We start from the raw sequence: 27,122 nt of genomic DNA on the forward strand, positions 1-27,122 counted from the left end.
GAAGCGTTACTGTGGTAACTTATGATCATATTGAATGGGTGGAGGCGTTACTGCTTTCTCAGTCAATAAAAATGTCTTAAAGTAAGTTAAACACCAAGATTCGAACTTATTTTTTAACACTATCAGATAACAGAAGTGTGGTAGCCTTAGCTAAGCACACCTATCCACTGTCTATCCATTGTTCTGTCCACTGTCTATCCATTGTCTGTCCACTGTCTATCCACTGTCCGTCCACTGGTGGTCGCCTTTCATTATACAGTTCATGTCTTTGAGGCAATTTCTTTTTCGTGGAATGATGGTAAAAGGCCTGGTAGGCAGGTGTTCTGGTAGACAGGTGTTCTGGTAGACAGGTGGTCTGGTAGACAGGTGGTCTGGTAGACAGTTGTTCTGGTAGACAGGTGGTCTGGTAGACAGGTGTTCTGGTAGACAGGTGTTCTGGTAGACAGGTGGTCTGGTAGACAGGTGTTCTGGTAGACAGGTGGTCTGGTAGACAGGTGGTCTGGTAGACAGGTGGTCTGGTAGACCTGGGTGGTGCGAGGGGAAGGGCTGCATCAGGTTCGACCAGACAGCCTCTCAGACCACAGACCACGGGACTGGCTCTACCACAGGCCACGGGACTGGCTGGGCCACAGACGACGGAGGAGGACCCAACACATTACCTGACCGACGCCAAGAACGCCTTGGCGTCGCCACTGACGGCGCGAAATGGTGAACAGATACGAGGGATACAGTTTGTTGATCTCCATCATGCTGATACAGTGGCCACCATCTAGGTAGGGGCGACCATCTAGGTAGGACGACCATCTAGGTAGGGCCACCATCTAGGTAGGGCGACCATCTAGGTAGGGCGACCATCTAGGTTGGGGCGACCATCTAGGTTGGGGCGACCATCTAGGTAGGGGCGACCATCTAGGTTGGGGCGACCATCTAGGTTGGGGCGACCATCTAGGTAGGGGCGACCATCTAGGTAGGGCGACCATCTAGGTTGGGCGACCATCTAGGTAGGGTCGACCATCTAGGTAGGGGCGACCATCTAGGTAGGGCGACCATCTAGGTTGGGCGGCCGTCTAGGTTGGGGCGACCATCTAGGTAGGGCGACCATCTAGGTAGGGAGGGAGACGCCAGTATAGCCGGTGAAGATGAAGGAACACGGGCCAAGGATCAAGTCCATTTGCCTGTTGTTCAGCCCCCCCCAACCGGACAGGCCTCACTCATTATGTAAATCGTCCACTTACTATGTAAATTAGTCAGTCATTATGTAAATGAGTCACTCCTTTGCCCATGTAAGAACAATTTTATTACCTCACATTCTGATCTTCGTCATTCATTTTTTTTGCGTTATCTTGAGCTCTTAAACTTATTTTGTTTTTGGTAACATTATTTCTTTTTTTTTTTTGGTTCATTTTCTCGTATAGCAAAAAATTTTTTGTTTATGTTATCTGTCGATCATGCCGTGGCTGCTGTATGACACTTTCGACCAAAGTTTGTGGCAGCGGGCCGACCGGCGGCCACAGGGTGGAGAACATCAGTGCCAGACGTAGGACAACTGTTGTTAGAATATATATATATATATATATATATATATATATATATATATATATATATATATATATATATATATATATATCGAGTAACACCCAGGGGGTAGATGAACAGCTGGATTGACTGTGGACCGAATGACGCTACTAGGATTCGAACCTATGCCATGTTCGATCCTGGGTGAATGCATCACGCTCAGGATATGTTTTAGATTTCTGATGTTCTTAATTTAATGTTACCTTTTGTGTGTATCTTTAATGCATAATTACATTGGAACGTGTATCTTTGATGCATAATTACATTGGAACGTGTGTCTTTAATGTATGATTACTTTGGAATGTGTGTCTTTAATGTATAATTACATTGGAATGTGTGTCTTTAATGCATAATTACATTGTGATATGTGTCTTTAATGTATGATCACATTGGAATGTGTCTTTAATGTATAATTACATTGGAATGTGTGTCTTTAATGTATAATTACATTGGAATGTGTGTCTTTTATGTATAACTACATTGGAATGTGTCTTTAATGAATAATTACATTGGAATGTGTGTGTAATGTATGATTACATTGGAAGTGTGTCTTTAATGTATAATTACATTGGAATGTGAGTCTTTTATGTATAACTACATTGGAATGTGTCTAATGAATAATTACATTGGAATGTGTGTAATGTATGATTACATTGGAATGTGTCTTTAATGTATAATCACATTGGAATGTGTTTCTTTAATGTATAATTACATTGGAAAGTGTGTCTTTAATGTATAACTACATTGTAATATGTGTCTTTAATGTATAATCACATTGGAATGTGTCTTTAATGTATAATTACATTGGAATGTGTGTCTTTAATGTATAATTACATTGGAATGTGTGTCTTTTATGTATAACTACATTGGAATGTGTCTTTAATTACATTGGGATATGTGTCTTAGATTCACAATTACATTGGAATGTGTGTCTTTAATGTCTGATTTCATTGGAATGTGTCTTTAATGAATAATTACATTGGAATGTGTGTGTAATGTATGATTAAATTGGAAGCGTGTCTTTAATGTATAATTACATTGGAATGTGTGTCTTTTATGTATAACTACATTGGAATGTGTCTAATGAATAATTGCATTGGAATGTGTGTAATGTATGATTACATTGGAATGTGTCTTTAATGTATAATCACATTGGAATGTGTTTCTTTAGTGTATAATTACATTGGAAAGTGTGTCTTTAATGTATAACTACATTAGCATGTGTCTTTAATTACATTGGGATATGTGTCTTAGATTCACAATTACATTGGAATGTGTGTCTTTAATGTCTGATTACATTGGAATGTGTCTTTAATGTATTATTACACTGGAATGTGTGTCTTGAATGTGTAGTTACATTGGGATGTGTGTCTTTAATATACAAATACACTGGATTGTGTTTTTAATGCATAATTACATTGGAATGTGTGTCTTTAACGTATAATTACAGTGGAATGTGTCTTTGATTTATAATTACATTGGGATGTGTGTCTTAGATTTGCACTTACGTTGGAATGTGTGTCTTTAATGTATAATTACATTGGAATGAGGTCTTTAATGTATAATTACATTGGAATGTGTGTGTGTGTGTGTGTGTGTGTGTGTGTGTGTGTGTGTGTGTGTAATGTATAATTACATTGGAAGTGTGTCTTTAATGTATGATTACCTTGGAATGTGTGTCTTTAATGTATGATTACATTGGAATATGTCTTTAATGTATAATTACATTGGAATGTGTGTCTTTAATGTATGATTACCTTGGAATGTGTATCTTTATTGTATAATTACATTGGAATGTGTATCTTTAATGTATGATTACATTGGAAGTGTGTCTTTAATGTATAATTACATTGTAATATGTGTCTTTAATGTATAATCACATTGTAATATGTGTCGTGACGCAGGTTCACGGATGTATGATTACATTGGAATATGTCTTTAATGTATAATTACATTGGAATGTGTGTCTTTAATGTATGATTACCTTGGAATGTGTATCTTTATTGTATAATTACATTGGAATGTGTATCTTTAATGTATAATTACATTGGAATGTGTCTTTAATGTATAATTACATTGGATTGTGTGTCTTTAATGTATAATTACATTATAATATGTGTCGTGACGCAGGTTCACGGCCATCCGGGGAACGCAGCAGGGCAAGCAGGAGGAACGACTTCCCTTCATGTCCATTGTCTTGCCCAACACCTTCAAGACCACCTACCCTTCTGCTGCTGACAACGTCAGGTTAGTCGAGCGCGGCGCCCTCATGTAGGAGGCGCAGGAGGAGGAGGAGGAGGAGGAGGAGGCGCAGGAGGAGGAGGAGGAGGAGGAGGAGCAGGAGGCGGAGGAGGAGGAGCAGCAGCAGCAGCAGGAGGAGGAGGAGGAGGTGCAGGAGAAGGAGGAGGAGGAGGAGGAGCAGGAGGCGCAGGAGGAGGAGGAGCAGGAGGTGCAGGAGGAGGAGGAGGAGGAGGAGGTGGAGGAGGAGGCGCAGGAGGAGGAGTAGGAGGAGGAGCAAACTCGTTAGGACCAGCTGGTGGGTGTAGCACCACCTGACTCTAGGTTAGGTGGGTGTAGCGCCTGCTGGCCCTATGTTAGGTGGGTGTAGCACCTACTGACCCTATGTTAAGTGGGTGTAGCACCTGCTGGCCCTATGTTGGGTGGGTGTAGCACCTGCTGACCCTATGTTGGGTGGGTGTAGCACCTGCTAACCTTATGTTGGGTGGGTGTAGCACCTGCTGACCCTATGTTGGGTGGGTGTAGCAGCTGCTGACCCTATGTTGGGTGGGTGTGGCACCTGCTGACCCTATGTTGGGTGGGTGTAGCACCTGCTGACCCTATGTTGGGTGGGTGTGGCACCTGCTGGCCCTATGTTGGGTGGGTGTGGCACCTGCTGACCCTATGTTGGGTGGGTGTAGCACCTGCTGGCCCTATGTTAGGTGGGTGTAGCGCCTGCTGGCCCTATGTTAGGTGGGTGTAGCGCCTGCTGGCCCTATGTTAGGTGGGTGTAGCACCTGCTGACCCTATGTTAGGTGGGTGTAGCACCTGCTGACCCTATGTTGGGTGGGTGTGGCACCTGCTGACCCTATGTTGGGTGGGTGTGGCACCTGCTGACCCTATGTTGGGTGGGTGTAGCAGCTGCTGACCCTATGTTAAGTGGGTGTAGCACCTGCTGACCCTATGTTGGGTGGGTGTAGCACCTGCTGACCCTATGTTGGGTGGGTGTAGCACCTGCTGACCCTATGTTAAGTGGGTGTGGCACCTGCTGACCCTGTGTTGGGTGGGTGTGGCACCTGCTGACCCTATGTTAAGTGGGTGTAGCACCTGCTGACCCTATGTTGGGTGGGTGTAGCACCTGCTGACCCTATGTTGGGTGGGTGTAGCAGCTGCTGACCCTATGTTGGGTGGGTGTAGCACCTGCTGACCCTATGTTAAGTGGGTGTAGCACCTGCTGACCCTATGTTGGGTGGGTGTAGCACCTGCTGACCCTATGTTGGGTGGGTGTAGCACCTGCTGACCCTATGTTGGGTGGGTGTAGCACCTGCTGACCCTATGTTGGGTGGGTGTGGCACCTGCTGACCCTATGTTGGGTGGGTGTAGCACCTGCTGACCCTATGTTAAGTGGGTGTAGCAGCTGCTGACCCTATGTTGGGTGGGTGTAGCAGCTACTGACCCTATGTTAAGTGGGTGTAGCACCTGCTGACCATATGTTGGGTGGGTGTAGCACCTGCTGACCCTATGTTGGGTGGGTGTAGCACCTGCTGACCATATGTTGGGTGGGTGTAGCACCTGCTAACCTTATGTTGGGTGGGTGTAGCACCTGCTGACCCTATGTTGGGTGGGTGTAGCAGCTGCTGACCCTATGTTGGGTGGGTGTGGCACCTGCTGACCCTATGTTGGGTGGGTGTAGCACCTGCTGACCCTATGTTGGGTGGGTGTAGCACCTGCTGGCCCTATGTTGGGTGGGTGTAGCACCTGCTGACCCTATGTTGGGTGGGTGTAGCAGCTGCTGACCCTATGTTAAGTGGGTGTAGCACCTGCTGACCCTATGTTGGGTGGGTGTAGCACTACCTGACCATATGTAGGGTGGGTGTAGCACCACCTGACCATATGTTGGGTGGGTGTAGCACCACCTGACCATATGTTGTGTGGGTGTAGCACCTGCTGACCATATATTGTGTGGGTGTAGCAAAAGCTGACCAATATGAACTTTCTTTTTTCTTGTCTGAAGGCTCGCCCTTATCTCGCCCTTATCTCGCCCTTATCTCCACAGGGTGAACACCCATCGCCTGACGACGCCCTTCGACCTGTACCCCACCATGCAAGACGTCCTCCACTTCTCTGGGGCGCGGCTGGGCCGGGTCTCCGACAGAGGCATATCCTTCTTCAGCCAGGTCAGCATCTGGTGCCTCCTGGCCACTGAACGATAATGGGTCATACCCGTAGATAAGAAGATAAGAAAAGGGGTTGGGGTGGGTGGGAGGTTCCCAACGCCACCCCGCCACATATGAAATACCATCCCCCTCCCCCCGCATGTGCGCGAGGTAGCGCTAGGAAAAGACAACAAAGGCCCCATTCGTTCACACTCAGTCTCTAGCTGTCACGTAATAATGCACCGAAACCACAGCTCTCTTTCCACATCCAGGCCCCACAGAACTTTCCATGGTTTACCCCAGACGCTTCACATGCCCTGGTTCAATCCATTGACAGCACGTCGACCCCGGTATACCACATCGTTCCAATTCACTCTATTCCTTGCACGCCTTTCACCCTCCTGCATGTTCAGGCCCCGATCACTCAAAATCTTTTTCACTCCATCTTTCCACCTCCGATTTGGTCTCCCACTTCTCGTTCCTTCCACCTCCGACACATATATCCTCTTTGTCAATCTTTCCTCACTCATTCTCTCCATGTGCCCAAACCATTTCAAAACACCCTCTTCTGCTCTCTCAACCACACTCTTTTTATTACCACACATCTCTTTTACCCTTTCATTACTTACTTGATCAAACCACCTCACACCACACATTGTCCTCAAACATCTCATTTCCAGCACATCCACCCTCCTTCGCACAACTCTATATATAGCCCACGCCTCGCAACCATACAGCATTGTTGGAACCACTATTCCTTCAAACATACCCATTTTTGCGTTCCGAGATAATGTTCTCGACTTCCATACATTCTTCAACTCTCTCCGAACTTTCGCCCCCTCCCCCACCCTATGATTCACTTCCGCTTCCATGGTTCCATCCGCTGCCAGATCCACTCCCAGATATCTAAAACACTTCACTTACTCCAGTTTTTCTCCATTCAAACTTACCTCCCGATTGATTTGTCCCTCAACCCTACTGTACTAATAACCTTGTTCTTATTCACATTTGCTCTCGGCTTTCTTCTTTCACACACTTTACCAAACTCAGTCACCAGCTTCTGCAGTTTCTTACACGAATCAGCCACCAGTGCTGTATTATCAGCGAACAACTGACTCGCTTCCCAAGCTCTCTCATTCATAACAGACTGCATACTTGCCCCTCTTTCCAAAACTCTTGCATTCACCTCCCTAACCACCCCCATCCATAAACAAATTAAACAACCATGGAGACATCACGCACCCCTGCCGCAAACCGACATTCACTGAGAACCAATCACTTTCCTCTCTTCCTACTCGTACACATGCCTTACATCCTCGATAAAAACCTTTCACTGCTTCTAACAACTTGCCTCCCACACCATATATTCTTAATACCGTCCACAGGGCATCTCTATCATCTCTATCAAATGCCCTCTCCAGATCCATAAATGCTACATACAAATCCATTTGCTTTTCTAAGTATTTCTCACATACATTCTTCAAAGCAAACACCTGATCCACACATCCTCTACCACTTCTGAAACCACACTGCTCTTCCCCAATCTGATACTCTGTACATGCCTTCACCCTCTCCATCAATACCCTCCCATATAATTTCCCAGGAATACTCAACAAACTTATACCTCTGTAATTTGAGCACTCACTCTTATCCCCTTTGCCTTTGTACAATGTCACTATGCATGCATTCCGCCAATCCTCAGGCACCTCACCATGAGTCATACATACATTAAATAACCTTACCAACCAGTCAACAACACAGTCACTCCCTTTTTTAATCACTTCCACTGCAAAATCATACAAACCGGCCACCTTGCCAGCTTTCATCTTCCGCAAAGCTTTTACTACCTCTAATTTGTTTACCAAATCATTCTCCCTAACCCTTTCACTTTGCACACCACCTCGACCAAAATACCCTATATCTGCCACTCTATCATCAAACACATTCAACAAACCTTCAATATACTCACTCCATCTCCTCACATCATCACTACTTGTTCTCACCTCCCATTAGCCCCCTTCACTGGTGTTCCCATTTGTTCCCTCGTCTTACGCACTTTATTTACCTCCTTCCAAAACGGCTTTTCATTCTCCCTAAAATTTAATGATACTCTCTCACCCCAACTCTCATTTGCCCTCTTTTTCACCTCTTGCACCTTTCTCTTGACCTCCTGCCTCTTTCTTTTATACATCATCCAGCCATTTGCATTATTTCCCTGCAAAAATCGTCCAAATGCCTCTCTCTTCTCTTTCACTAATACTCTTACTTCTTCATCCCACCACTCACTACCCTTACTAATCTGCCCACCTCCCACGCTTCTTATGCCACAAACATCTTTTGCGCAAGCCATCACTGCTTCCCTAAATACATCCAATTCCTACCCCACTCCCCTTACGTCCTTTGTTCTCACCTTTTTCTATTCTCTATTCAGTCCCTCCTGGTACTTCTTCACACAAGCCTCCTTCCCAAGCTCACTTACTCTCACCACTCTCTTCACCCCAACATTCTCTCTTTTTTTCTGAAAACCTCTACAAATCTTCACCTTCGCCTCCACAAGATAATCAGACATCCCTCCAGTTGCATCTCTCAGCACATTAACATCCAAAAGTCTCTCTTTCACGCACCTATCAATTAACACGTAATCCAATAACGCTCTCTGGCCATCTCTCCTACTTACATACGTATACTTTTGTAGATCTTTCTTTTTAAACTAGGTATTCCCAATCACCAGTCCCTTTTCAGCACATAAATCTACAAGCTCTTCACCATTTCCATTTACAACACTGAACACCCCATGTATACCAATTATCCCCTCAACTGCCACATTACTCACCTTTGCATTCAAATCACCCATCACTATAACCCGGTCTCGTGCATCAAAACTACTAACACACTCACTCAGCTGCTCAGCTGCTCCCAAAACACTTGCCTCTCATGATCTTTCTTCTCGTGCCCAGGTGCATATGCACCAATAATCACTCATCTCTCTCCATCAACTTTCAGTTTAACCCATATCAATCTAGAGTTAACTTTCTTACACTATCACATACTCCCACAACTCCTGTTTCAGGAGTAGTGCTACTCCTTCCCTTGCTCTTGTCCTCTCACCAACCCCTGACTTTGCTCCCAAGACATTCCCAAACCACTCTTTTCCTTTGCCCTTGAGCTTCTTTCACTTAGAGCCAAAACATCCAGGTTCCTTTCCTCAAACATACTACCTATCTCTCCTTTTTTCTCATCTTAGTTACATCCATACACATTTAGACACCCCAATCTGAGCCTTCGAGGAGGATGAGCACTCCCCGCGTGACTCCTTCTTCTGTTTCCCCTTTTAAAAAGTTGAAGTACAAGGAGGGGAGGGTTTCTAGCCCCCCGCTCCCGTCCCCTTTAGTCGCCTTCTACGACACGTGAGGAATGCGTGGGAAGTATTCTTTCTCCCCTATCCCCCGGGATATATATATATATATATATATATATATATATATATATATATATATATATATATATATATAATATTATACTTAATCCCCGTCTCCCGCGTTAGCGAGGTAGCGCAAGGAAACAGACGAAAGAATGGCCCAACCCACCCACATACACATGTATGTATATACACGTCCACACACGCACATATACATACCTATACATCTCAACGTATACCTACATATATATATATATATATATATATATATATATATATATATATATATATATATATATATATATATATATATATATATATATATATATATATATATATATATATATATATATATATATATATATATATATATATACACACAGACATATATACACACGTACATATTCATACCTCCTGCCTTCATCTATTTCCGTCGCCACACCGCCACACATGAAATTGCACACACACACACACACACACACACACACACACACACACACACACACACACACACACATATATATTTATTATCATTTTGCTTTGTCGCTGTCTCCTGCGTTTGCGAGGTAGCGCAAGGAAACAGACGAAAGAAATGGCCCAACCCACCCCCATACACAATGTATATACATACACGTCCACACACGGAAATATACATACCTATACATCTCAATGTACACATATATATACACACACAGACACATACATATATACCCATGCACACAATTCACACTATCTGCCTTTATTCATTCCCATCGCCACCTCGCCACACATGGAATACCATGCCCCTCCCCCCCTCATGTGTGCTAGGTAGCACTAGGAAAAGACAACAAAGGCCCCATTCGTTCACACTCCGTCTCTAGCTATCATGCAATAATGCCCGAAACCACAGCTCCCTTTCCACATCCAGGCCCCACACAACTTTCCATGGTTTACCCCAGACGCTTCACATGCCCTGATTCAATCCACTGACAGCACGTCAACCCCGGTATACCACATCGATCCAATTCACTCTATTCCTTGCCCTCCTTTCACCCCCCCCCCCTGCATGTTCAGGCCCAGATCACACAAAATCTTTTTCACTCCATCTTTCCACCTCCAATTTGGTCTCCCACTTCTCGTTCCCTCCACCTCCGACACATATATCCTCTTGGCCAATCTTTCCTCACTCATTCTCTCCATGTGCCCAAACCATTTCAAAACACCCTCTTCTGCTCTCTCAACCACGCTCTTTTTATTTCCACACATCTCTCTTACCCTTACATTACTTACTCGATCAAACCACCTCCCACCACACATTGTCCTCAAACATCTCATTTCTAGCACATCCACCCTCCTGCGCACAACTCTATCCATAGCCCACGCCTCGCAACCATACAACATTGTTGGAACCACTATTCCTTCAAACATACCCATTTTTGCTTTCCGAGATAATGTTCTCGACTTCCACACATTCTTCAAGGCTCCCAGGATTTTCGCCCCCTCCCCCACCCTATGATTCACTTCCGCTTCCATGGTTCCATCCGCTGCCAGATCCACTCCCAGATATCTAAAACACTTTACTTCCTCCAGTTTTTCTCCATTCAAACTTACCTCCCAGTTGACTTGACCCTCAACCCTACTGTACCTCATAACCTTGCTCTTATTCACATATATATATATATATATATATATATATATATATATATATATATATATATATATATATATATATATATATATATATATATATATATATATATATATATATATATATATATATATATATATATATATATATATATATATATATGTATATTGATGAGAACTACTATTGACGTTTGTGTAAATAAATTATACATTTCCTTTTTCCATAGCCAGAGGTTGAACCATTATGTGACATCCATTTTTTCATTTCATTTCAAGCTAGAAGTTTCAGTTTTCTAAATTGTTTCTTACATTTTTCATATGTATATATATGTATGTGTGTGTGTGTGTGTATATGTGCGTATGTATGTGTGTGTGTGTATGTGTATATATATATATATATATATATATATATATATATATATATATATATATATATATATATATATATATATATATTATCCCTGGGGATAGGGGTGAAAGAATACTTCCCACGCATTCCTCGCGTGTCGTAGAAAGCGACTAGAGGGGACGGGAGCGGGGGGCCAGAAATCCTCCCCTCCTTGTATTTTTTTTAACTTTCTAAAATGGGAAACAGAAGAAGGAGTCACGCGGGGAGTGCTCATCCTCCTCGAAGGCTCAGATTGGGGTGCCTAAATGTGTGTGGATGTAACCAAGATGTGAAAAAAGGAGAGATAGTTAGTATGTTTGAGGAAAGGAACCTGGATGTTTTGGCTCTGAGTGAAACGAAGCTCAAGGGTAAAGGGGAAGAGTGGTTTGGGAATGTCTTGGAAGTAAAGTCAGGGGTTAGTGAGAAGACAAGAGCAAGGGAAGGAGTAGCAATACTCCTGAAACAGGAGTTGTGGGAGTATGTGATAGAGTGTAAGAAAGTAAATTCTCGATTAATATGGGTAAAACTGAAAGTTGATGGAGAGAGATGGGTGATTATTGGTGCATATGCACCTGGGCATGAGAAGAAAGATCATGAGGCAAGTGTTTTGGGAGCAGCTGAATGAGTGTGTTAGTGGTTTTGATGCACGAGACCGGGTTATAGTGATGGGTGATTTAAATGCAAAGGTGAGTAATGTGGCAGTTGAGGGAATAATTGGTATACATGGGGTGTTCAGTGTTGTAAATGGAAATGGTGAAGAGCTTGTAGATTTATGTGCTGAAAAAGGACTGGTGATTGGGAATACCTGGTTTAAAAAGCGAGATATACATAAGTATACTTATGTAAGTAGGAGAGATGGCCAGAGAGCGTTATTGGATTACGTGTTAATTGACAGGCGCGCGAAAGAGAGACTTTTGGATGTTAATGTGCTGAGAGGTGCAACTGGAGGGATGTCTGATCATTATCTTGTGGAGGCTAAGGTGAAGATTTGTATGGGTTTTCAGAAAAGAAGAGTGAATGTTGGGGTGAAGAGGGTGGTGAGAGTAAGTGAGCTTGGGAAGGAGACTTGTGTGAGGAAGTACCAGGAGAGACTGAGTACAGAATGGAAAAAGGTGAGAACAATGGAAGTAAGGGGAGTGGGGGAGGAATGGAATGTATTTAGGGAATCAGTGATGGATTGCGCAAAAGATGCTTGTGGCATGAGAAGAGTGGGAGGTGGGTTGATTAGAAAGGGTAGTGAGTGGTGGGATGAAGAAGTAAGAGTATTAGTGAAAGAGAAGAGAGAGGCATTTGGACGATTTTTGCAGGGAAAAAATGCAATTGAGTGGGAGATGTATAAAAGAAAGAGACAGGAGGTCAAGAGAAAGGTGCAAGAGGTGAAAAAAAGGGCAAATGAGAGTTGGGGTGAGAGAGTATCATTAAATTTTAGGGAGAATAAAAAGATGTTCTGGAAGGAGGTAAATAAAGTGCGTAAGACAAGGGAGCAAATGGGAACTTCAGTGAAGGGCGCAAATGGGGAGGTGATAACAAGTAGTGGTGATGTGAGAAGGAGATGGAGTGAGTATTTTGAAGGTTTGTTGAATGTGTTTGATGATAGAGTTGCAGATATAGGGTGTTTTGGTCGAGGTGGTGTGCAAAGTGAGAGGGTTAGGGAAAATGATTTGGTAAACAGAGAAGAGGTAGTAAAAGCTTTGCGGAAGATGAAAGCCGGCAAGGCAGCAGGTTTGGATGGTATTGCAGTGGAATTTATTAAAAAAGGGGGTGACTGTATTGTTGACTGGTTGGTAAGGTTATTTAATGTATGTATGACTCATGGTGAGGTGCCTGAGGATTGGCGGAATGCGTGCATAGTGCCATTGTACAAAGGCAAAGGGGATAAGAGTGAGTGCTCAAATTACAGAGGTATAAGTTTGTTGAGTATTCCTGGTAAATTATATGGGAGGATATTGATTGAGAGGGTGAAGGCATGTACAGAGCATCAGATTGGGGAAGAGCAGTGTGGTTTCAGAAGTGGTAGAGGATGTGTGGATCAGGTGTTTGCTTTGAAGAATGTATGCGAGAAATACTTAGAAAAGCAAATGGATTTGTATGTAGCATTTATGGATCTGGAGAAGGCATATGATAGAGTTGATAGAGATGCTCTGTGGAAGGTATTAAGAATATATGGTGTGGGAGGCAAGTTGTTAGAAGCAGTGAAAAGTTTTTATCGAGGATGTAAGGCATGTGTACGTGTAGGAAAAGAGGAAAGTGATTGGTTCTCAGTGAATGTAGGTTTGCGGCAGGGGTGTGTGATGTCTCCATGGTTGTTTAATTTGTTTATGGGTGGGGTTGTTAGGGAGGTGAATGCAAGAGTTTTGGAAAGAGGGGCAAGTATGAAGTCTGTTTGGGATGAGAGAGCTTGGGAAGTGAGTCAGTTGTTGTTCGCTGATGATACAGCGCTGGTGGCTGATTCATGTGAGAAACTGCAGAAGCTGGTGACTGAGTTTGGTAAAGTGTGTGAAAGAAGAAAGTTAAGAGTAAATGTGAATAAGAGCAAGGTTATTAGGTACAGTAGGGTTGAGGGTCAAGTCAATTGGGAGGTGAGTTTGAATGGAGAAAAACTGGAGGAAGTGAAGTGTTTTAGATATCTGGGAGTGGATCTGGCAGCGGATGGAACCATGGAAGCGGAAGTGGATCATAGGGTGGGGGAGGGGGCGAAAATCCTGGGAGCCTTGAAGAATGTGTGGAAGTCGAGAACATTATCTCGGAAAGCAAAAATGGGTATGTTTGAAGGAATAGTGGTTCCAACAATGTTGTATGGTTGCGAGGCGTGGGCTATGGATAGAGTTGTGCGCAGGAGGATGGACGTGCTGGAAATGAGATGTTTGAGGACAATGTGTGGTGTGAGGTGGTTTGATCGAGTAAGTAACGTAAGGGTAAGAGAGATGTGTGGAAATAAAAAGAGCGTGGTTGAGAGAGCAGAAGAGGGTGTTTTGAAATGGTTTGGGCACATGGAGAGAATGAGTGAGGAAAGATTGGCCAAGAGGATATATGTGTCGTAGGTGGAGGGAACGAGGAGAAGAGGGAGACCAAATTGGAGGTGGAAAGATGGAGTGAAAAAGATTTTGTGTGATCGGGGCCTGAACATGCAGGAGGGTGAAAGGAGGGCAAGGAATAGAGTGAATTGGAGCGATGTGGTATATCGGGGTTGACGTGCTGTCAGTGGATTGAATCGGGGCATGTGAAGCGTCTGGGGTAAACCATGGAAAGCTGTGTAGGTATGTATATTTATGTGTGTGGACGTATGTATATACATGTGTATGGGGGTGGGTTGGGCCATTTTCTTTCGTCTGTTTACTTGCGCTACCTCGCAAACGCGGGAGACAGCGACAAAGCAAAAAAAAAAAAAATATATATATATATATATATATATATATATATATATATATATATATATATATATATATATATATATATATATATATGTGTGTGTGTGTGTGTGTGTGTGTGTGTGTGAGAGAGAGAGAGAGAGAGAGAGATGTGAGTCTGGTGTGTCTCCTGTGCGAAGGCGAGATCAGCTCGCATCTCTCTGAGTGGGAGAGACTGCCTCATCCTGGCGTTGGTCTGGCGTAGATTGGAACAGCGTTTGTGTAGGGGCAGCAGAAGAGAGCAATTGAGGTGTGACATGTGTCCACAATACAGATAGGATGTTCTCTTGTGAGGCACTGTTGTATGATACAGTACTGTATTATCTGGTGGTGGTGGTGTCGCTGTAGCGCCTGGGTGTTGTGGCGGCCATGAACGAAGAGAGGATGAGGCTGGAATGGAAACAGAAAGAATGTGAAGATGAAGTAAGAAGGAACAATGCACAAGTGTATGGGTGTATGGAAGAGAAATGTATTTCATGAATTCCTGACGTTTGTGTCGCGTATGTGTACTGTATATGTATTATAATCACACTTAATCATACATATGTACTGACACTTGACCTTCCCCAGGTCCCTGCCTCCCGGACCTGCGCAGACGCCTACATCGAGCCGCACTGGTGCGCATGTCTGAGCTGGGAACCAGTCAGCGTGGAGGACGACAGGGTGGAGAAAGCCGGCGTCGCCTTCGTCCACTACATCAACACCTACACGGCGCCCCAGCGCTCCCTCTGCCACGAACTGACCTTACATAAGGTCACCTGGGCGGCCAAGCTCCTCCCCACCAAAGGTGACATGTGTGTGTATGTGACCTTTTTCACACACACACACACACACACACACACACACACACACACACACACACAGAGGGTGGGTGAGTGGGGTGTGGGGGCCCTACGTGGCGTAGTGGGTCTTGCTGCGAACCTCGAGTTCTGCTGTAGAGGGTCGAGTCCCGCATGGCCGCCCCGTCCCCCCCCCCACACAGCCAACCCCTAGCTGTTCATCCTCCCTTGGGGGGAGGCGGGGATGAATGATACCTATGTGTGTGTGTGTGTGTGTGTGTGTGTGTGTGTGTGTGTGTGTGTGTAGGCAGGACATGGTACATATATACAAGATTATGAGACGGGGTAAAATAAGAAATAGAAATGGAATCACAAATAGTGATTACTGACGACAATGTAATTACAATGCAATCACAATGTAATTACAATATAATTAAACTGTAATTACAATGTAATCACAATGTAATTACAATGCAATCACAATGTAATTACAATATAATTAAAGTGTGATTATAATATAATTACAAGGAGGTGATTACACACAAGGTCACCTCACAACTCCTGCCGAGGAGGAACTGCCCTCACACTTCGTGTTCCTGTAATGAGTAATGACTTGGTAGACATTGTCTGCTCCTCATTCACAGTATCACTATTCCTCATGCATGTCTTCCTCATTTTTTCCCTAGTATTGCTCACCTCTCATGGTGACGTGGGTCTGTCAGTACCTCTCATTGCCTTCAGTGCCTCATGTCTCTCTCCTCATGTCCCTCACTGGTCCTCCTCGCCTCCTCCGCTGCCTCATAGTTCTCCTCATGTCCCTCACTGGTCCTCCTCCACCTCCTCCGCTGCCTCATAGATCTCCTCATGTCCCTCATTGGTCCTCCTCACCTTCTCCGTTGCCTCATAGTTCTCCTCATGTCCCTCACTGGTCCTCCTCGCCTCCTCCGCTGCCTCATAGTTCTCCTCATGTCCCTCACTGGTCCTCCTCACCTCCTCCGCTGCCTCATAGATCTCCTCATGTCCCTCACTGGTCCTCCTCACCTCCTCCGCTGCCTCATAGTTCTCCTCATGTCCCTCACTGGTCCTCCTCACCTCCTCCGCTGCCTCATAGTTCTCCTCATGTCCCTCACTGGTCCTCCTCACCTCCTCCGCTGCCTCATAGATCTCCTCATGTCCCTCATTGGTCCTCCTCACCTTCTCCGTTGCCTCATAGTTCTCCTCATGTCCCTCACTGGTCCTCCTCACCTCCTCCGCTGCCTCATAGTTCTCCTCATGTCCCTCAGTGGTCCTCTTCCACCTCCGCTGCCTCATAGTTCTCTTCATGTCCCTCATTGGTCCTCCTCACCTTCTCCGTTGCCTCATACTTCTCCTCATGTCCCTCACTGGTCCTCCTCACCTTCTCCGCCGCCTCATAATAGTTCTCATGTCCCTCACTGGTCCTCCTCCACCTCCTCCGCTGCCTCATAGTTCTCCTCGTGTCCCTCACTGGTCCTCCTCACCTCCTCCGCTGCCTCATAGTTCTCCTCATGTCTCTCACTGGTCCTCCTCACCTCCTCCGCTGCCTCATAGTTCTCCTCATGTCCCTCACTGGTCCTCCTCACCTCCTCCGCTGCCTCATAGTTCTCCTCATGTCCCTCACTGGTCCTCCTCACCTCCTCCGCTGCCTCATAGTTCTCCTCATGTCCCTCACTGGTCCTCCTCACCTTCTCCGCTGCCTCATAGTTCTCGTCATGTCCCTCACTGGTCCTCCTCCTCCGCTGCCTCATAGTTCTCATGTCCCCCATTGGTCCTCCTCACCTCCTCCGCTCCCTCACAATAGTTCTCATGTACCTCACTCGTCCTATGTACCTCCTCCGCAGCCTCATAGTTTTCCTCATATCCCTCACTGGTCCCCCTCACCTCCTCCGTTGCCTCATAGTTCTCCTCATGTCCTTCACTGGTCCCCCTCACCCCTGGCAGGGTTGCTGACGTACAAGAAGAACGCGGACGTGGACGGCTTCGTGCCGGACCTGACGGATGAGACAGCGGTGAGTGAAGTGGTCTACCAGATCCACGTCCAGACCACCCCTGGCCATGCCCAGTTTGAAGCCACGCTCTCCTACAGCATCAGAAAGGACACCTTCTCCATCAAGGTAGGTCCTCACGGAGGGCATAGCTTCCTAGCCTCTCCTACGGGAAAGAGGAGGAGGAGGTTTACGCCTGCCTCTATGGAAAAGGGGCACGTCAAAGGGGGACCTCCTAATGTGGAGCTGGGGAGAAGAGGGTGTCCTGTTGGCTTTAAGGGGAGGGTGAAGGGTTTTATCCCCTTGTGAGGGGGAGTGGAAGTTACTTGGTCAGGACGAGTCCCGTGTCTCATACTGCAGGAGTGGATGCTCTGTGGAGTTCAGACGAAAGAAGCGTTTCGTATGTGTCTAGGGAGTGCAGTCTCAAATGTGTGTATGATGGATAGGGTGGAATTGAAGACTGGGAAATTGGTGTTTGTCAAGTCTTTTTTGATTTTTCTTGGTGAGCGTCTTTGCGTAATGCCATGTTCGTTAGAGGAAGAGGATTAGAAACTATTTAAAAAAAGAGAATGTTCAAATGGAAAGAGAGGATCATTCTTTTTGTTTCTACTTTGGGACTGGTTCTTGGCCATGGACGGGTGTGGATTGGGTATGAGAGAGTCTATGGCTATTATTAAAAGAATTCTATGCCAAGTATACTGAAGTTTCTTTGTTTTGGAGGCGTCTTTGTTTGGCTGTGCAAGTCTTGAATGTTTTCATAATTTCTTAGCAGCCAGCGATGGTTCTCTGGGTCTCCCCTTGTGTAGTTGGCTGGGCGGTGTATTGCATTTTTTGGTGTATATTTGATGCGTGGAGTGTGAGGGGAAGTGGCTGGGGCATTCACTGGTGATGGGGTAAGGTCGGATTTGCATATTTCCGGGGGTTATAAGGTTGGCACTGGGTCTCTGTGTTGATGTGGACATTTTTGTTTGGAATGAGTTTGTGTTTCAGTCGAATGTTGCAGAGTTTCATCACTGGTTTGGCTTGGATAGTGTCACGTTGTGGTGATATAAGATGAACTTCATGAGCACAATGATTAGAACTTCATTTGTTTTCAAGGAGGTGTTGGAGGGTCATGTGGGAATAGACTGAAGAGGATTGGAGAAAGAAATGCTCCTTGGGAGACTCCACTTGTAGAACTCGAGGAATTTGGAGGTAAAAGCCTTTGTTAGGGAGTGATTCCGTGGCCATCTGTGGTGCAGGGGGACCCTATATGTGGAGTGTGGCGTCGAGGAACCGCGTCAAATGATTTCCGCTGATTTCCATTGCAACTGATACTGTGCGGGAAGGGGGCCCTGTGTAAGGTTAGCAGATAGTGCTGTAGTGGCGTGATTTAGAGTTGACATCCATAGTGTTTAAGATGGGATTTTCTGATTTAATGCTTTGTGGGCCGTGTTTTTGTTTTTTGTTTTTGTCTTGAAGGAATTTGTTATTTGAGATAATAGTGATATAGGGGGATAGACGGAAGGGCAGTGGGTTGATGACCGGGATGAGATGGAGTGGAACTGTGAGGGGACTGAGGGGGGAAGTGTGAGGGGACTGAGGGGGAAGTGTGTGGGGACTGAGGAGGAAGTGTGAGGGGACTGAGGAGGAAGTGTGAGGGGACTGAGGAGGAAGTGTGAGGGGACTGAGGAGGAAGTGTGAGGGTTTTACCTGACACTTGTGGCCAAAATGTCTTGTATAGATAATCTCAAGTCCTGTTGCTCCGGGCGGCTTCGGCTACTGATTGGAGCGCAGCTGGAATGATACTACGTCTTAAAAATGATGGAAAAAAAAAAAATTTCTTTTTAACACTGACCCCCCCCCCCCCACACACACACACAGATACACACACAGACACACAGACACACACACACACACACACACACACACACACCAATAATAGCCTCTCCCTCACAGGTCTCTCTCTCTCTCTCTCTCTCTCTCTCTCTCTCTCTCTCTCTCTCTCTCTCTCTCTCTCTCTCTCTCTCTCTCTCCACAGGCGTTCTCTAGTGGGTCTCTACTGAAACCACGAATCGTAGGTTTGAAAAAGAAAATTGTTTTTTTCTTTCTCCTCATGATTTTGTAAGGGTATTGCTATCAAGATAAACCTCGTTACTCTGTGGCCGAGATGGTAACGCGTTACTCTGTGGCCGAAGATGGTAACGCGTTACTCTGTGGCCAATGGTAACGCGTTGCTCTGTGGCCGAAGATGGTAACGCGTTACTCTGTGGCCGAAGATGGTAACGCGTTACTCTGTGGCCGAAGATGGTAACGCGTTACTCTGTGGCCGAAGATGGTAACGCGTTACTCTGTGGCCGAGATGGTAACGCGTTGCTCTGGGGCCGAGACGGTAACGCGTTAGTGTGGCCGAGATGGTAACGCGTTACTCTGTGGCCGAAGATGGTAACGCGTTACTCTTTGGCCGAGATGGTAACGAGTTACCCCATTTGTATATATTTTTTCATGCATTTTTGTATTGATATTTTGCTCTTTTGTTGATGCATTTGTTATGTTCGTGTTATAATAATGTACATTGTGTAAGGTCTGATGTATTGAGGGCTGAGGGGCTGTGGGATGAGGGCTGATGGGTTTGTAAGTTGAGAGCTGAGGGGCTGTAGGATAAGGGCTGAAGGGGTGTAGGATGAGGGGGTGAGGGCTGAGGAGGTGAGGGCTGAGGTGGTGAGGCCTGAGATGGTGAGGGCTGGGGTGGTGAGGGCTGAGGTGGTGAGGGCTGAGGTAGTGAGGGCTGAGGAGGTGAGGGCTGAGGTAGTGAGGGCTGAGGAGGTGAGGGCTGAGATAGTGAGGGCTGTGAAGGTGAGGGCTGAGATAGAGGGCTGAGGTGGTGAGGGCTGTGATCATGGAGGTAGTGAGGGCTGAGATGGTGAGGGCTGAGATGGTGAGGGCTGAGGAGGTGAGGGCTGAGGTGGTGAGGGCTGAGATGGTGAGGGCTGAGGAGGTGAGGGCTGAGGTGGTGAGGGCTGAGGTAGTGAGGGTTGAGGAGGTGAGGGCTGAGGTGGTAAGGGCTGAGATGGTGAGGGCTGAGATGGTAAGGGCTGAGGAGGTGAGGGCTGAGGTGGTGAGGGCTGAGGTGGTGAGGGCTGAGGTGGTGAGGGCTGAAGGGTGCGGGTGAGGTGGTGAGGCTGAGGTGGTGAGGGCTGAGGTGGTGAGGGCTGGGGAGGTGAGGGCTGAGGAGGTGAGGGCTGAGATAGTGAGGGCTGAGAGGTGAGGGCTGAGGTGGTGAGGGCTGAGATGGTGAGGGCTGAGGTGGTGAGGTCTGAGGTGGTGAGGGCTGAGGTGGTGAGGGCTGAGGTAGTGAGGGCTGAGATGGTGAGGGCTGAGGAGGTGAGGGCTGAGGAGGTGAGGGCTGAGATGGTGAGGGCTGAGGTGGTGAGGGCTGAGGAGGTGAGGGCTGAGATGGTGAGGGCTGAGATGGTGAGGGCTGAGGAGGTGAGGGCTGAGATGGTGAGGGCTGAGATGGTGAGGGCTTGAGGTGGTAAGGGCTGAGAGGTGAGGGCTGAGGTTGTGAGGGCTGAGGTGGGAGGTGCTGAGGAGGTGAGGGCTGAGGTGGGTGAGGGCTGAGGTGGTGAGGCTGAGGATGGTGAGGGCTGAGGAGGTGAGGGCTGAGGAGGTGAGGGCTGAGGTAGTGAGGGCTGAGGTAGAGCTGAGGTGAGGCTGAGGTGGTGAGGGCTGAGGTGATGAGGGCTGAGATGGTGAGGGCTGAGGAGGTGAGGGCTGAGGTAGTGAGGGCTGAGGTAGTGAGGGCTGAGGTGGTGAGGGCTGAGGTAGTGAGGGCTGAGGTGGTGAGGGCTGAGGTGGTGAGGGCTGAGGTGGTGAGGGCTGAGATGGTGAGGGCTGAGGTGGTGAGGGCTGAGGTAGTGAGGGCTGAGGAGGTGAGGGCTGAGGTGGTGAGGGCTGAGATAGTGAGGGCTGAGGTAGTGAGGGCTGAGGTGGTGAGGGCTGAGGTAGTGAGGGCTGAGGAGGTGAGGGCTGAGGTAGTGAGGGCTGAGGTAGTGAGGGCTGAGGTGGTGAGGGCTGAGGTGGTGAGGGCTGAGGTAGTGAGGGCTGAGGAGGTGAGGGCTGAGATAGTGAGGGCTGAGGTGGTGAGGGCTGAGGTGGTGAGGGCTGAGGTGGTGAGGGCTGAGGTGGTGAGGGCTGAGGTGGTGAGGGCTGAGGTAGTGAGGGCTGAGGTAGTGAGGGCTGAGGTGGTGAGGGCTGAGGTAGTGAGGGCTGAGGTAGTGAGGGCTGAGGAGGTGAGGGCTGAGGTAGTGAGGGCTGAGGTGGTGAGGGCTGAGGTGGTAAGGGCTGAGGTGGTGAGGGCTGAAGAGGTGAGGGCTGAGATAGTGAAGGCTGAGGTGGTGAGGGCTTAGGTAGTGAGGGCTGAGGTGGTGAGGGCTGAGGAGGTGAGGGCTGAGGAGGTGAGGGCTGAGGTGGTGAAGGCTGAGATAGTGAGGGCTGAGGTGGTGAGGGCTGAGGTGGTGAGGGCTGAGGTAGTGAGGGCTGAGGTGGTGAGGGCTGAGGTGGTGAGGGCTGAGGAGGTGAGGGCTGAGGAGGTGAGGGCTGAGGTGGTGAAGGCTGAGATAGTGAGGGCTGAGGTGGTGAGGGGTGAGGTGGTGAGGGCTGAGGTAGTGAGGGCTGAGGTGGTGAGGGCTGAGGAGGTGAGGGCTGAGGTGGTGAGGGCTGAGGTGGTGAGGGCTGAGATGGTGAGGGCTGAGGAGGTGAGGGCTGAGGTGGTGAGGGCTGAGATGGTGAGGGCTGAGGTGGTGAGGGCTGAGGTAGTGAGGGCTGAGGTGGTGAGGGCTGAGGTGGTGAGGGCTGAGATAGTGAGGGCTGAGGTGGTGAGGGCTGAGGTAGTGAGGGCTGAGGTGGTGAGGGCTGAGGTGGTGAGGGCTGAGATAGTGAGGGCTGAGGTGGTGAGGGCTGAGGTAGTGAGGGCTGAGGTGGTGAGGGCTGAGATAGTGAGGGCTGAGATAGTGAGGGCTGAGGTAGTGAGGGCTGAGGTGGTGAGGGCTGTGATCATGATATCATGTTACAGATGGAAGAGGTGAGTCGGACCAACAGATATGGTGACCAGGCACACTGTGTCATGCAGAGCCACGCCCACCTCGCCAAGTTCTGCTACTGTCGTGAGCCGCCCCCACCGCCGCCCCAGGACAAGACCTGAGGGCCTCCCTCTCCGCCTCCGCCTCCGTCGGGAGTCCGTCGTTGCGACAGTGTCTGGGTTTGGCTGACGGCGAGGCAAAACCCCGACCCCATCCTTCGCCACGACACAAAAACAGAAGAACTGGCCAATATATATTATAAGAGATTACTTTTATAAGGATTTATATATGTGTGTGTATATATATATATATATATATATATATATATATATATATATATATATATATATATATATATATATGATGTATATGTCAGTGTTTTTATATATCTTATTTACGACTAATGTGTGAGTGTGTGTGTGTGTTTTTTGACCTTTGAACTGTCATTGGTGTAATTAAGGGGCTTGGTGGGTGTCAACTGACCCCAGCTGACCTTTAACCCACCCCCCTCCTCCCACCCTCCCCGCCTGGGCCAGTGGTCAGGTCAATCTTGCCTTAAGCCGCCAAGGTGACCTTTGACCTCACTCCACCACCAGCAGGGCTAATACCTGGGTCATTTAGGGACGTCACGCACCAGTTGACCTGTGTCTGACCCACCCACCCTGCCCTACCGTGACCTACCCCACCCCACTCTACCTTGACCTGGGAGAAGGAGGGGCGGAGGTCGGGGTCACCACGGAGGTCAAGTGAATGTCTGGTGAAGTATGACCCATTCTTCTTGGCTCATGCTGGCTTACCATTTAGCCCATGATCCATAATATTACGACTTCACCATTTATTTACCTGTTGTCTTCCTTTGTATACTATGTATTAACTCGTATGTACTGGGAAATATTGTTTTTGATGTGTCTATAGCAGCATGTATACAAGTGGTGAGTACATATGTCATACTACTTTATAGAGGCGTATATACATACACATGTGTATATGTGTGTGTTGTGTGTGTGTGTGTAGAATGAAGCGTGGGAAGACCTTCCCTAAGTGTGGTGTCTTCGGGGTCAAAGATAGAAGAAGTGTGGTGGAGTATTAGGCATACTTCCCTGCCATGCACCCCACGGTGGATAGCCTCCCTGGTGACCTGCATCTCCTCCTCCGGCGGGTCCTTCCCCAAGGGCTCTGCTCTCCTGCCGTGTCCTCCTTCGTCAGGTTAACGAACACGTCTCTGACGAAGACAGATAAATTCGTTTTGGTTCCGCTCTCGCCTTCTACAGGAGGGATTGCCTGGTTCCCTCTCATGGGCCTCGCCTGGTACTGACCAGGGGCGTCTGTGGCCACAGGAGAAGCGTGGGTGCCCTTGGGGGCGTGCCCCTGGGAACTAGGGTGTCCCAGGGGCACACATCTGTCTCTCCCGACCATAGACCAACGAGGTGTTTTAAGACGAGGTTGGTCCAAGCCCTGGGTGCGGACCATCGCACGTGGGCCCGTCTGGACCTGAGGGGAGGAGGAGGGAGATGGTAGTGGTGGTGTGGTCTCTGGCTACGACGTGGTCTCTCCAGAAACCACTGGCCTGGTAGGTCTTTTTTCTAATATACGAAAGAGTTTTTGGGAAATATTTTTCTATTAGAGAGAGAGAGAGAGAGAGAGAGAGAGAGAGAGAGAGAGAGAGAGAGAGAGAGAGAGAGAGAGAGAGAGAGAGGTCCCTCATCCAAGCCAGCAGCGCCAGAATTTCAATTTGGACTAGGGAGGCACCTAACCTAAACCTGGACCACTCGTTTCTAAAGTTCTTCTGGCGAACGTTGGGAAGAAATTGTCTTGCCTGAAGGCCTTAAACACTTCAGGTTTGGTGGTGGTCTGACATCTTGTTCTGAATGTTCTGTTAATGTTCTGTCAGAGAGAACACACACACACACACACACACACACACACACTCCCTCGTACTGGCTACATTGTTCTGTGAGAAAGAACATTCTTCTTTCTCCTGGTTACCGCTCATTTGGTGGCGTTTGTGGACACCTGGACCTTGATGGAAGAACAGACGAGGCTCGTGGGGTCTTATCAGAGATCTGCTGGGTTCGAATCCCTGGTCCAACCCTCCCTTCCTCCTCCGCTGGTTTCGAATCCCTGACCCTTGTAGCGAGAGGCGACTTTTCTGCCACTGAGCCAAGACAATATATTTTTGTGGACGGACTTTCAAGATGTCCACAGTGAAGTGTGTGGACTGTGTGTGCCAAAGTGTATGAGATCTTCCACGAGCGGTATAGAAAGTTAGCTGCTAGGGATATATAGAAGTTAGCTGCTAGGGATATAGAAGTTAGCTGCTAGGGATATTGAAGGTAGCTGCTAGGGATATAGAAGTTAGCTGCTAGGGATATATAGAAGTTAGCTGCTAGGGATATATAGAAGTTAGCTGCTAGGGATATATAGAAGTTAGCTGCTAGGGATATATAGAAGTTAGCTGCTAGGGATATATAGAAGTTAGCTGCTAGGGATATATAGAAGTTAGCTGCTAGGGATATTGAAGTTAGCTGCTAGGGATATATAGAAGTTAGCTGCTAGGGATATAGAAGTTAGCTGCTAGGGATATTGAAGGTAGCTGCTAGGGATATAGAAGTTAGCTGCTAGGGATATATAGAAGTTAGCTGCTAGGGATATATAGAAGTTAGCTGCTAGGGATATATAGAAGTTAGCTGCTAGGGATATATAGAAGTTAGCTGCTAGGAATATAGAAGTTAGCTCCTAGGGATATATAGAAGTTAGCTGCTAGGGATATAGAAGTTAGCTGCTAGGGATATATAGAAGTTAGCTGCTAGGGATATAGAAGTTAGCTGCTAGGGATATATAGAAGTTAGCTGCTAGGGATATAGAAGTTAGCTGCTAGGGATATATAGAAGTTAGCTGCTAGGGATATAGAAGTTAGCTGCTAGGGATATATAGAAGTTAGCTGCTAGGGATATAGAAGTTAGCTGCTAGGGATATATAGAAATTAGCTGCTAGGGATATATAGAAGTTAGCTGCTAGGGATATATAGAAGTTAGCTGCTAGGGATATATAGAAGTTAGCTGCTAGGGATATAGAAGTTAGCTGCTAGGGATATATAGAAGTTAGCTGCTAGGGATATAGAAGTTAGCTGCTAGGGATATATAGAAATTAGCTGCTAGGGGTGATGGTGGTGTCAGAAAGTGCTCAGGGGTATCAGGGCGGAGGTTTGGTGTTGGCTGGAGCCGCTGTGGTTCTTCATAATTAAATGGTTTATTCTTTATCTTTTATGAGAAGGAAATGGGACATTTCTTACTGTACGTCTATGAAGTAATGTCTGTGTGGGTATAAATCATTTATTCATTTAACAGTCTAGAAATGGTGATCTGTACTGATGTGGCATAAGTTATTCATGTATTTATTTATCAAGGATTCTATACTGTGTGTGTGTGTGTGTGTGTGTGTGTGTGAGAGAGAGAGAGAGAGAGAGAGAGAGAGAGAGAGAGAGAGAGAGAGAGAGAGAGAGAGAGAGAGAGAGAGAGAGACCTTCAAAGGCCAGTCTTTCGTTCGCCCTTGTTCTCTGCCCTTGTGATTTTTACCAAGGGGGGGGGGGGGCAATTACATTGGTGGATTGTGAGAGGGGGCAATTGCATTGGTGGTTTGTGAGAGTGGGACAATTACATTGGTGGTTTGTGAGAGGGGACAATTACATTGGTGGTTTGTGAGAGGGGACAATTACATTGGTGGTTTGTGAGAGGGGGCAATTGCATTGGTGGTTTGTGAGAGGGGGCAATTGCATTGGTGGTTTGTGAGAGGGGGCAATTGCATTGGTGGTTTGTGAGAGGGGGCAATTACATTGGTGGTTTGTGAGAGGGGGCAATTGCATTGGTGGTTTGTGAGAGGGGGCAATTACATTGGTGGTTTGTGAGAGGGGGCAATTGCATTGGTGGTTTGTGAGAGGGGGCAATTGCATTGGTGGTTTGTGAGAGGGGGACAATTACATTGGTGGTTTGTGAGAGGGGGCAATTACATTGGTGGTTTGTGAGAGGGGGCAATTGCATTGGTGGTTTGTGAGAGGGGGCAATTGCATTGGTGGTTTGTGAGAGGGGGACAATTATATTGGTGGTTTGTGAGAGGGGGCAATTGCATTGGTGGTTTGTGAGGAAGGGACAATTACATTGGTGGTTTGTGAGAGTGGGACAATTACATTGGTGGTTTGTGAGAGGGGGCAATTGCATTGGTGGTTTGTGAGAGGGGGCAATTGCATTGGTGGTTTGTGAGAGGGGGACAATTACATTGGTGGTTTGTGAGAGGGGGCAATTGCATTGGTGGTTTGTGAGAGGGGGACAATTACATTGGTGGTTTGTGAGAGTGGGACAATTACATTGGTGGTTTGTGAGAGGGGGCAATTACATTGGTGGTTTGTGAGAGGGGGACAATTACATTAGTGGTTTGTGAGAGGGGGCAATTACATTGGTGGTTTGTGAGAGTTGGACAATTACATTGATGGTTTGTGA

General features: G+C 47.1%; 1 protein-coding gene across 3 annotated transcripts in view; it reads left to right on the top strand.

Annotated features, from left to right (window-relative positions):
* Positions 1-26,148, top strand: part of LOC139746049 (uncharacterized) — a 78,196-nt gene extending 52,048 nt beyond the window's left edge. For all 3 annotated transcript variants that reach the window (XM_071656874.1, XM_071656873.1, XM_071656875.1), the window contains 5 exons: positions 3,706-3,822; positions 5,849-5,969; positions 15,358-15,574; positions 17,526-17,698; positions 22,623-26,148. In XM_071656874.1, the coding sequence (XP_071512975.1) occupies positions 3,706-3,822; positions 5,849-5,969; positions 15,358-15,574; positions 17,526-17,698; positions 22,623-22,751 (757 nt within the window). In that variant the 3' untranslated portion in view covers positions 22,752-26,148. The remainder of the gene's footprint in view (positions 1-3,705; positions 3,823-5,848; positions 5,970-15,357; positions 15,575-17,525; positions 17,699-22,622) is intronic.
* The last annotated feature ends 974 nt before the right edge of the window (positions 26,149-27,122 follow it).

The sequence above is a fragment of the Panulirus ornatus genome, chromosome 63 (genome assembly GCF_036320965.1).
Source record: "Panulirus ornatus isolate Po-2019 chromosome 63, ASM3632096v1, whole genome shotgun sequence".
Taxonomy (NCBI): domain Eukaryota; kingdom Metazoa; phylum Arthropoda; class Malacostraca; order Decapoda; family Palinuridae; genus Panulirus; species Panulirus ornatus.